General features: G+C 44.8%; 1 protein-coding gene across 1 annotated transcript; it reads right to left on the reverse strand.

Annotated features, from left to right (window-relative positions):
• Positions 1-86: 86 nt before the first annotated feature.
• LOC103804035 (myosin-3-like) lies at positions 87-2413 on the reverse strand. The gene is made up of 6 exons (XM_009076622.1): positions 2210-2413; positions 1980-2123; positions 1732-1888; positions 524-551; positions 314-428; positions 87-230 (listed from the first exon to the last, which is right to left on the reverse strand). The coding sequence occupies exons 1-6, from the start codon at positions 2411-2413 to the stop codon at positions 87-89; spliced, it is 792 nt and encodes a 263-aa protein (XP_009074870.1).
• Positions 2414-12739: the final 10326 nt, after the last annotated feature.

A 12739-nucleotide genomic window follows, 5' to 3' on the forward strand; every position in this document is an offset into this window, starting at 1 on the left:
AATTTGCCCTGTTAAGGAGAAGCAGCATCATTTCAGCCTGGGTGGGTTGCTTTGATGCCTCCTTTACATGGAGAACTACTCGGGCATCACTTGTCTTGTAATGAGAGGGAGAGATTTTGTCCAAAGCAACAACTTACAAAGCGTGAGGAGTTGTCATTCCTCACAGTCTTGGCATTCCCAAAGGCCTCCAGCAGTGGGTTGGCGCTGATGATTTGATCCTCAAGCGTTCCCTGCAGGGCAAGAATTATTCAGTGACTTTTTAGCTGACAGGACAATGACATGCCAAGTGTTGACTCTGTTCTTCCTGGCTCACCTGTATCTTGCCTGTTGGCTGCTGCTCCTTCTTCTTGTCCCCACTGGCTGCAATTGTTGCAAAGTACTGGATGACACGTTTGGTGTTCACAGTCTTCCCGGCACCGGATTCTCCACTGTCAAAGCAGAGAGAGGCAGAGAGTGTGTGGTGAGGCAGGAGGATCCCTGGCACTGGGCAGCCCCACAGGGACCCGAGCAGGGCTGTACGTACGTGATCAGGATGGACTGGTTCTCCCGATCTGTGGAAAAAGCAGATTATTAATGTGTGTCATGAATACCCTTGATGAAAATATTCCTGTGACTTTCGGTAGATGTGCTAGCAGTAGGCAGCTAAATCCTTTCATAAACCTGGTGCAGGACCTGCACTCTCCTGTGTTGAATTTCAGACAGGTCCTCTTTGTCCATCTATATAACATGTCGAGGCTCTTCTGCAGGGCTGCACAGCCCTCTGGGCTATTGGCCATTCCTCCCAGCTTTGTGTTCTCAGTGAGTTTGCTGAGAAGGCATCGACCCATTCAGCCAAGTGGTTGATGAACGAGTTAAACAATACTGGGTCCAGTATTGACCTTTGGGGGATACCACTAGTGACAGACTTCCAACTAGACTCTGAGCCATGACCAAAACCCTCTGAGACCAGCCATTCAGACAGAACTCAATGCACCTCACCATCCACTTGTCCTGCCCACACTTCCTGAGCTTGCCTATGAAGATATCATGGGAGAGAGTGTCAAAAACCTTGCTGAAGTCCAGGTAGACAACATCCACTGCTCTCTCCTCATCTCTCCAGGTAGTTGTCCCATTGTAGAAGGTAATCCAGTCAGTTTTAATGTCCCATTGTAGTAGGGAATCAGGTCAGTTAAGCATGATTTCTGTTTGGTTAATCCATGCTGACTACTGATCATCTTCTTGTATTCAGCATGCTTAGAGATGGACTCCAGGATGAGCTCTTCCAACACCTTTCCAGGGATTAAGGTGAGGATGACAGGTGTGTAGTTCCTTGGGTCCTTCTTCTTGCACTTTGTGAAAACCATTACAACATTTTCTTTCTTTCATTCCTCATTCACCTCTCCTGACCACTCAAAGACGAACGAGAGGGGCCAAGCAAAGATGTTCACCAGTTCTCTTAGCACTCACAGATTCGTCCCATCAGGGCCTATGGACTTGTGGATGTCAGGTTTGACTAAATAGTCTCTAACCCAATCCTCCTCAATCATTGACTTGTGGATGTCAGGTTTGACTGAATAGTCTCTAACCCAATCCTCCTCAATCAAGGGAAAGAATTCATCATTTCCATCGATGAGGGGATTTCCACCCTCACAGCACCATTAAACTGAATTATTTTGCAGTGAAAGGACTTTTTTTTTTAGCCTCTGCAAGTGTCCATAGCCAAGCAACATTAAAGAAAACCAAGCAACTCACCAGTCAGCATGAACTGATAGGCATTGTCAGAGATGGAGAAGATGTGTGGAGGAGCCTCCTGGCGCTTCTTGCCTCGGTAGGCCAACACCACCTCGGGGTTGTACACCGGCAGCCCCTCTTCGGGGTTGACAGTGACGCAGAAGAGACCCGAGTAGGTCTGTGGGGAAGGGAGACAGCACGTTGGCTTGCCCTGAGCCTGGCAGAGCAGTTCCTGCAGCTGCCCAAGGGAAGCTGCTGCTGGCACTCACGTAGATCATCCAGGCTGCGTAACGCTCTTTGAGGTTGTACAGCACAGCGGGTTCGTGGAGGTGGGTCATCATGGCCATGTCCTCGATCTTGTCGTACTTGGGAGGGTTCATGGAGTAGATTTGATCTTCCTTCACGGTCATGGTCTGTAAGAGGAAAGGAAAGTATATGCACGTCAGCTAAGGGCCAGAATGGGCATGAAATTTTGTTTGTAAGTCTTGCATTTACTCACCTCTCCCCCTTCAGTCTTGACAGTGACCTTCCCTGCATCCTTACTCTCAATTTTCCCTTTCACAAAGGATTCTTTGGGATGTACCACGAAGACAGATGACTTGGCATCAAAAGGTTTGTTCTGGGCCTCAATTCTCTCCTTTTCCGATTTTCGGAGGTAAGGGGCAGCCTCCCCAAAGATGGCCGCTTCGGCGTCTGTCGACATGGCTGCACCTTCTGGAGGGGCTCGTCAGCAGAGAACACTGTGGGAGAAAAGAAACATAGCATCAATAGCTGATTAATGTGCTTTAATTGCAAGGAGACCTTTTCCAATGCTGTAAAATTTCACCCATACTAAAATTGCTAAAACTAGCAAAACTAACCTTCCTCGTCCCACAGAAGAGAAAAACAATGTTTTCATCCTTGAATGATATCAATAACCTTTCAGAAATTTCTGCTGGCTGTGTCTTGTGACACTGTACAGATTGTACTTTGCTTTACGGCTTGTAGTGTTGCATTTGAGAATAGGCACTATCTTAAAGGAGCCTCGTTATTCCAATGTAAAATTTAATTATAAAGGTATAGATAAAAATATACAATTACCTGAAAGCAAGTGGAAAACTTCTCTGGAAATCATGGTCAGAATCTATTGCCTAATATGCAATAACAGGGGATGCCTCATTTCAACAAATCACCAGACCCAGTGCACTTACCGTGAAACCTTCCTAGGAGACAGGGGAGAGCACTGCAAAGACACTTTTATAGAGTCTGGTTGGCAGATGCTCTGGATTCTTCCTCTTTTTTCGGTCAAAACATTTTATGGCAAACATTCTTTGGCAAAGTATTGTCTGGCAAACTTAGCTAAGTGCATAATTTTCATTTGATTTGACAAGATATATTTAGAAATGTTTTGTATCTTACCAATGATGTGAATGTATTGACTATAAATAATATGTCTAGAGACTTAAGGACAGAATCTCAATTAGTCAAGGCACTTAGAGAACTTGGATGTAGGACCAATAGATTATATTGCTACATTTCCAGTGATTTCCTCCTGGACTCCAAGAAGATTTTTATTGCATGACTGTGGTGCAACTCTGATACATCCTCAGTCCAGCACTTCCATCCCATCACAAGTATCTTGCACTGTCACTTGAGCTGCTTTAAATGGTGTCAGTTCTAATCATGCTCTTCTCCTGGTCACTGGCATTTTGATTATTAAAGGGGCTCAGTGGGTAAAGCTCAGGGAAGAGCACAGAGGCAAGGCCAGAAAAATGATGCCTGTGACCCGAGGAGATATCCAGCAGCGAGCACTGATCTGGGCATGAAGAGATTGTTCCAAGGATGAGCTTGCAGGTTTTTAAGTTCAAAACCAGAGCTCACCCCTGGGCTCCCTGCACAGGGCAGGGAGAGGCTGATGGAAACACTCTTTGCCCCATCCAGGAGGAGCCCAGAAACAATCTATGTAAAATGGTGAGTGCAAGGGCACGTCAGAACTCCTGACTCTCTGAGCAATCTCTGACTCTCATGGACATACAGAACAGACAGAGGACAGAAACACAGAATGGTTTGGGTTGGAAGGGACCTTAGAATCATCTGGTGCAACACCACTGCTGTGGGCAGAGCTAGCTTTGATTACATAAGGTTGCTCAAAGCCCCACACACCCTGAGCTTGCACACTTTTAGTTATGGGGCATTGCCATATTCTGGGGCCAGTCTGTTTCCATGTCTCACTGGCCATGTCTCATATCCAAACAGAATCTACTTTCTCTCCAGTGTGTTGACTGCAACACGTGGCTTGGTGTCATTAGCAAACTTGCTAATGGTGCACTCTATTCCACTGTCCCTGTCCCTGGTAAAGGTGTGATATAATCCTGGTCTCAATACAGAACCCTGAGGAACATCACTCATTTCTAGTGTCCACCTGGACATAGAGCTGTTCACCACAACTCATCTAACCAATGCACCACAGCATGTTTTCCAGGAGGATCTTCTCTATGATCTTGCCTTGCACAAAGGTGAGACTGACCACTAGATTAGTCAGGCACAATTGGCTCTTCATGAAAGAATTTTGTTAGCAACCATTGTTTCTTCCATGAAGCTGTTGTGAAAACTTTGTTCCTTACATCAAAGATCTCGAAGCCAGCAATGTCCAGCACACCAATGAAGTACTGCCTGGGCTGCTTGGTATCCAGCTGTTGGTTGATGTGAACAACCATCCACAGGAACATCTTCCCAAACACAGACTTTGCCAAGAGTGCACCCAGACCAAAAGGAAAATGCACAGAAGTTACTGCACAGAGAAATATTAAGAAATTTTAGCTTTCTGAGGAGAAATTCTAACCATGTGTTCCTAGTATTTTACTGACTATTCCTGTATATTATCTCCCCCATAGTTTGACCTTTGGTCACAAATTAAATTCCCAACTTTGACTCAAGGATAACATAGGGTCAAAGCTGATTTGCTGAGTACAGACCCATCAGGTAGGGAGCCTTGTCAGCACATGAAAGACAAGAGAGACAAAGGAAAAATTGGTCATTGGACAAGGACTGGAATTTGACTGGGGGGATGTGTATCTCAGAAATGCCTTAATGTTCAAAATTTTTGGCTGCAAAACTCTGAGAATCATAGAATCGTCATGGGTGGAGGAGACCTCTAAGACCATAAAGTCCAACCATTAACCTGTCAGTGCTGGAACCCCTAAACCATTTCTTTCAGCGGGGGATCCAGACACCTCTAAAACACCTCTGGGGATGGTGACTCTACCACCTCCCTGGGCAACCTTCCAGTGCCTGAAAACACTCATAGGGAAAAAAATTTCCTGTCATCTAATCTGAATCTCCCCTGTCGCAGCTTATGACCATTCCCAATGGCCATTCAGCCATGGCAGAATATCAGAGAATCAAGTTTGCTGTTTCATGTAGGCTAAAAGAAACATTATACAGTTTTCACACGAGTAAACGGTGGCTTCTGTCCTTTCTGAAACAAAGTGTTTCACAAACCTGATTTCTGTATCAAGAGGTTAGTTGCTAAGCATCTTCTGTGCCATCAGGCTCTGCCTGGTCTTGTCATTGTTTCTGCTTGACCTTCAGGTTCCCATAGTGCATGACAGCCCCTGTCAGCTTGTAGATGGCTGTTTTCTCCTCAGCACTGAAGCCCAGGATGTCCTGACACATAGTTGTCAAAAACCTTAACAACTCCATTAAAAATGATGTCTTTATAGCACTCACATCTGTAGCCATGAGCTCCTGCTGGACATCAGTGCTGGGAAAAGTGACCTCCCCTTGACTCATGTAGTGTGAGTCATACAGGTTGGTGGTAATGAGAAGATAAAAAGACTTGAAAAATAACAATATACCAAAACCTGCAACTCATTGTGACTAAATCCATGGTGTTTTCATTGAACATAGAACACCAGAAACCTTTTATAGCTCATATTCCTCCAGGGGCAATACATAAATTCTTGAAATACAGCTCATGTATAGAGCACTTGAGGTGATTTCCAGGGTCTGGAGGTACATGATGCTGATGGATATAAGGATAGTATAGTGATAAATATGAAGGCATATTGCATTTAAAAGATAATATCTTAGGTTTCCCTGAAAAGTGAAGTATATAAAGACATTCTGTATGTCCCTAATAATAAAAAAGGAATTGCAAATTGTTGTGGCTTCTACCAAACACCATATAAGATCAAATGATGCCTTAACAGCCAAAAATCACAACATCCCTATATAAAAAAAGGATAAGTATTGTTTTCCATTGAACTAAAAGATAAAATTTAGAATTTAAAGAGTTCAGGGAGAGGAAATATGTAACATCTTTTATTTGAGCTGCTTGAAACTGTGGCAGTTCCAAACAAGCTCTTCTCCTGGTCCTTGGCATTTTGGTTATATACGGGTGGTGCATGGATCTGACATTCTGTACAGCTCCAGGCAATGTGCTTGCAAAGCACATTCCCAGGAGGGCTGTAGCAGTGCAGCCCCCATTCTTTTGGACCCCAAACCCAGAGCTCACCTCTGGACTCCCTGTGCAGGGCATGGGGAGGCCGATGGAAACACCCTGCACGCTGCCCAGGAGGAACCCAGAGCCTGCCAGTGGGTAGTGGTCAGCACAGGGTGCACCTGAGTCCTGCCTCCCTGGGGCCAAGGGTACCTCCCTCCAGCAGCACCCAGAGCAGCAGTGTGCTCCCAGCATGAGCCCAGCAGGCATTGCTCTTGGGGCCTCTTGGCACTGAGTCCCTGCGGTGCCACGTGGTGTCCAGCAGACCAGTGGCTATTGGTCCTGGCTGAGGAGGGGACAGAAAGGTCTTGGCAGCTCAGAGCCTGAGGTTTAAAGACTGTGTTAGAAGAGCAAGGGATGGCTGATGGTGTGACAGCTGGGGGGTTTCTCCCACCACATTTGAGACTGCAGATCTTTGCCTTCCCAGTGGCCAATAACAAAACCAGTCTACTCAGCAGGGCTCCTCTGGGTTTTGCTGTTGTGCTGAGCAGGATGTGGACCCTGCTGTGTAACATGCAGGAGTGAGGCACATGCCAGGCAGCTCTGGGCAGGCAATCAGCCAAAGAAAGGTCTTGCAGCCTTGGCTGGGAGAAGGCTCATCGATCACAGTTATTACTTTGCATCATACAAGTACCTCACATTGTGGCATCTAATTTGTTTGGCAATTTGGTGCTGCAAACAATGTAAGTCCATTTGATTTGTGGTTTAAGCTTACAATGAGCAGCAGAAGTTGAACAATGAGTATGATGGCTGTGAATTCAGCTTAAAGCTAAGGAGCTAACCAGCTATAGAGTGGTTTAAGAGCATCTGATATCTGCTTGAATGATTTGCTATGAACATGGATCAGCAAATTCTTCAGCCCTTTCATCTGTGTATTGACAGAAATTTTCAGGGGTTCACTGAGTTATTGTGTTCTTCACACACCAAAAATTGGATCATTCCTTGCTCTGGGGTTGCAGGGTGTGAGTTCCACCCTCACAGGCAAACAAGGCTTATAATCATCTGATTAGGAGACAAAAGTACCTGGTTTACATGGGAGCACTGGAAGATTTCCACAAAGGTTGGGCTGGCTTAGATGTGTCCATGTAGTAAACAGACTTCACTCCCCAACAGATCTAGAAAGCTGTTAGAATGAGTGTTTACAACCTTCCTAGGCCCTACAGGGCAGAAGTGTCTGGAACCAGTTGCCAGCAGTGTGCAGGGTGTATTTAGGTGCAGATTAACACTCAATAAAGGACTAAGCTGTTATTAAACGGGAGCTCAGCTTTCACCTGAGATCTTTTTACTGTTTGTTCCCTCATGCTTTGCTTTATAGATGAGAATTTAAAATATTATGGCAAGCAATTGGTATTATATCACATTTAGGGAGGTTCCTAAAAGTTTGTAAGGTTCATCATTTGGTGGCAGACTTAGGGATTTGCCTTTTTCCTTAAAATTCTCTTTGAAGAGGTTCTTCAAAAGTCACTTCAGAGCTGTCCTCACAGACTATACCTCATGCACTTCTCTGGTTTTCTGCTAGTTGGGTTATAAAATTTAGGGGATTGCTAATTTATCAGGCCCTTCAAGGAGATATAGAGGTGTTCAATAGGGTTGAACAGTAAAGTGCTCAGTGCTTGGCATGAAACAATTCAGTGCCAGAAAAATCATAGAATCATAGATTGAAATTGAAATGAATGACAGTGTAAATTCACTAAGTCCCTGTAGAGCAAATAGCAATTAAAACCTTCTGCTAAGTGTGAAGAGACACTTAACATTTCATTTGAAAACTGTAGTATCATACAGGGGTTTTTTTTTCTCTTCTCATCCACCAAAAAATTACCTGTTTTTCCAGAGATGCTATTAAAACACATGTATTTTAAGTAAGAAAAAAAAAAGATTGATAGAAGTGGCAGCTGTGACAGAGCATGTGATGCCAATCACAAGATTGACATGAATTCCCAGTACAGGCTTAGCAAGGAAAGACCTTTGCCATTTGGATTAGTTTTGAATATGATGCATAAGGAAAAGAGATCAGAAGAAAATACATGGAAAAGAGATTAAGAGGAGAACAGTTCCTTACTTCTTTGGCAGTGAGAATGTCTGTGCATGACCAGCATGTATAACCATATCTATCAGCGATATCTATCATATCTCCATCCTGGAGGCTAATCATGATAGTAATGAAAGCTTGCTGGCAGTTTATCCATGAAATCACATCTTCCATAGCACAGGAAACTGCTGCAAAGAAAATCAGTGTTTAGTCATAGAGCCACTCCTAGATTTTGTGAGAAGGTTCTGGGCTACACAGCATCTGCTCTGCTCTTCCTGCAATACTCACAGTGTGGCTTGAAGGGCAGCTCTGTGGCTGCTACCTCTTGGGAAAGGATCTGCTGAAAGCAGCAACAAAGCCTTAGTGCAAAACCAAAGCTTAAATAGGTCCTGCCCACCACTGACTGTCTCCCTGTTCAGCTGGAGCCACTGCAAAGCTCAGCACACTCAGAAAGCAGAGACAGAGTGAGTGCAGTCCCTGGAGACAGAATGTCCTGCTCAGCAATGTGGTGTGGGCAAGGTGCTGCAGTGCTGACATTTCCCACGAAGAAGAGACTCAAGAGTGCTGAAAATAGAAGCATCTTGAGAAATCCATCAGGCAGCTGCCTCACTCTCTGCCAGCCCTGAAGATAGACTTCACCTCCATCAGCCTCTGTGTTAGCAGGCAGAGAGAGAGAATGCTTAGCAACATGGCACAGTCTTAGTGAAAACATGTACACAGACACAGATTTCCAGTCTATGGCCAGGCAGAATCTCACAATGAGTTTTGGATTTGTATTGTGAACTGGAGGCTTGAGTTTATAACATTCCAGTGTAGAAGAAATTTCGCAGCCGGAAACTGTCATCTGTTCTTCATTACTTTTATCTATGAGTTTCAATGAGATCAGTAGAAGAAATCCCATGGTCCTTATTCAGGTGTCAGAGCCTACTGCCAAAAAATAAACCTAGGATAAGAGTGATCAGATCTTCATATAGTACTCATAGATTCAGCTTTACAGTGTGAAAAGAGTGGTTGAACTGGAACACTGCTGACTTTTTATCTTTGGCTAGGAAGGTCTTTGCATCTTGTCTAGTTTAAATCTGACTGAAAACTAGTTGCCCTTTGGCAGCCACTGAATTCCAGTACAGTAGAGAATAAACTGTGAGGTCCCATTTCTTCTTTTGTTATGGCACAGCATTGAAATTCTCTTCATTTATTATACTCAGCAACTGCCTCTGCCAATCTCATCAGTTCCCAATTATTCACTAGGTTTTTTAGTACAGTACAATCTCAGACACATCTTGGGGATTTTTACTTGTCTGTAGGTTAGAAAGTCCTATAGATTCAGTCTAGTCTTAAAGGAAACTTCACATCATGCCTTACACTGAGAAATTGTGACTCCTCAGTTCTGTCTTGTAACTTTTCCTGAACATGAGCTGCTCTCACATTTATTTCTCACTGACTGTGGCTTTGGGGATTGTTCATTCAAGTCAATAAGCATTAGCAGATTCCACCATAACACTGAGTGTACATGAAGGATGGGGATGTCCTCTGCTCTATGCCTTGCAAGATTTTACTCCTTACAGAGTGGCATGGGAAACAGACAGGTAGAAAGATTCAGGAGGATAACAAGGTGCATTGCAGATGGAAATGGGGTATAGAGAAGTACATTACTAGTGCCACTAGATGAAGATTAGAAGCATGACTCCAAGTGACTTATTTATTTCCTTCTCAGCATGAAGCTCAAATAAAGCAAACAACCCCAACACTGAGCCTACACAAACAGCAGTGCCTCCTGGGCCTGGGGATGGATCACTTCAGCTGTTCCTCATCAGGTGATTGGGGTCCCTGATGACCTGACTAGGAACTAAGAGGCACTCAGAGCCATGGGAGGGACCAGGAATGTGCTGGATCTGCATTGATGTGCTGCTCCTCTGGCAGACCATGGGCTCACATAAAGTAAGCCCAGTGCAGCTGAGAGAGCAGAGGATGTGTGTGCCTGTTCCTGTCCCACCCTGTGCCTGGGCAAGGAAAGGGCTTGTGTGTAGTGTGAGGGACATTCCTCCAAGGACACATTGTGATCAGGGGAGTGAGGGTGAGAAGGATGAGACTCTCATCAGTGGGGAAACTGAGATGGGGTATTGCAGGATAAGGAATGTAAAGGGTGGAAAAAGAAATGAGTGGGGAGGGACAGGCAGTGGAGAGAGAAGATGCAGTAGTGTGGATATGATGTACATGAGAAGGTGCTGCAGCAAAAGCTTTGGTGGAATGGAAAGGGCTTGAGCTAATCTCAGCTGACACACCTGTAAGAATCCAAGAGACAAACCCATTACAGCATCATCCATCTTCGAATGGAGTGTTCTTTGTGATTAAGGCTCTTCTCTGTAACATTTATTTTCAGAGCAAACTTCCCAAGAGGAGCTGCCTCCTTTGGAGATGAAAATTGAGAATTGTGAAGAAGATCTACCCTGCAGATGTTCCCTGCAAGTGACCCTAGTGTCCCGAGGGACAACAAACCTGCCTGGCTGGATAGGGAGGTGTCAGATCCAGCAAGAGGAAGCAATGGGAAAGCCAAGGTAGAGCTTCTAAGGAGTAACCTCCTCTCCTCCTACTCCAGACAGTTTGATTTAGGACTGAACACAGGACACCTCATCCCTTCCTCTTCTCACCATGAACTTGAATGGCAGCTCTAAGTGGAGCAATGCCAGAAGAGCCCTAACTTCCAAACAGCACAGAGCACCATGGACTGGCAGCTCACAGCTCATTCCCTCCCCACTTCTTCTCTGGAGAGTCATGTTGGAGAAGAAGATGTGTCTGTACTGCCTGTGACGCCACTGGACACCTGTACCTCCTGCTCACCTCTTCTCACCATGAACTTGAATGGCAGCTCTAAGTGGAGCAATGCCAGAAGAGCCCTAACTTCCAAACAGCACAGAGCACCATGGACTGGCAGCTCACAGCTCATTCCCTCCCCACTTCTTCTCTGGAGAGTCATGTTGGAGAAGAAGATGTGTCTGTACTGCCTGTGACGCCACTGGACACCTGTACCTCCTGCTCACACTACCCGGATGTATCCATTGCAGGGAGCAGACAGGTTTCCATAGCAGAAATGCACAGTAAGTATGAATTCTGTGTCTAATGCTGTTAAATTCCTTTGCTAAGACTGGCTGGAATATATTTGTGTTCTAATATATCCTTAGCAGAAACAACACTGGAAGGTTTCTTAGCAAAAAATTGTAACACATGATCTTTAGTGATGCCTTTCATGGTAGGATGTTGCTTCTTTTCACAGGCTAACTGCAGTTCTCTCCACTTGGCAGGAGGAATTTTTGTCACTGGTTTTGTATCTCATCCCTTTTACTCAAAGAGTATAGTCAAATAACAACTTTTCAATTTTGCTGATGTGTCAGATTACCTCTGACAGAATCTCTGCTCACCTCAGAGCAGAAAGAACCTGGGGAGCTGGAAAAGGAGCCCAGTTAAGCCAACAGTTACAGATACCAAACCTTTGTCTTACACCATGTCCATTAAACCATATCACAAAGTGCCACTTCTACTTGTTTTTTGAACACCTCAGGGGTGGTGACTCCTCCTCCTCTCTGGACAGCCCCTTCCAATGCCTGACAGCACTTTTTGTGCAGAAATTCTTCCTGATGTCCAGCCTGAACCTCCCTTGGTGCAGTTTGGGGCCATGTCCTCTTGTCCTGTCTTTCATTGTCTGGGAGAAGAGGTCGACCCCCAGCTGACTGCACCTCCTTTCTGGTAGTTGTAGAGAGCAAGAAGGTCCCCCCAAGCCTCCCCCATCTCCCTCAGCTGCTTCTCATAGAACTTACTCTCTAGACTCTCCCCTAGCTCCATTGCCTTTCTCTGGAGACACTCCTTTTAATTCATTCTCTCCCATCTGGTTGTAGAAATAGCTTAGTTTCAGTAGACTGAGCCAAGAAAATAAAGCTAATCCACGTGCTACATCTGGGATACATATACATTTCTTCTCACTGCCATAATAAGTTATTTATCAGATAGATTTGGAAAATTGACAGGGTTGCTAGAAGAGTTTTTCTTCAGAATGAGAGTGCTGGAGTATGAGTAGCTGTTAGCTGTAGGAGTGAAATTATTCACAGGCAACAAAAGATGTTGTCTCGTAATGCTGAATTGATCCCAAAAAGCAAGACAGGCACCCAAGTTTCTTGTTAAAAATAAAAGCTGTTCAGCAGTTTTTACTGTTTAGTGTTAGTTTCACGCTAGTCTTGAAGAAAATTCCCAATGGGATTTGCAGCTTGCAAATGCTATTCCCAACTATGCTGTTAATATTTAGAAAACATGCCAGAGGATCTTTGTGCCTGTGGATCCTTAATGGCTGGTAAGGAATGTGGAGCCTCATGCTGAAGATCCCTGGGTAAAATGAGACCTCTCAGGAATGCTGGCATGAGACAAGGAGAAATGCTGGAACACTAATTCCCTGGTGCAAAGCTCCTCACTCTGACACTGTTGCTAAGCTGTGGCTGGGCACTGGATCCTGGAGATGGTAAGGATGAATTTTG

This window comes from Acanthisitta chloris, unplaced genomic scaffold, assembly GCF_000695815.1.
Source record: "Acanthisitta chloris isolate BGI_N310 unplaced genomic scaffold, ASM69581v1 scaffold13866, whole genome shotgun sequence".
NCBI lineage: Eukaryota > Metazoa > Chordata > Aves > Passeriformes > Acanthisittidae > Acanthisitta > Acanthisitta chloris.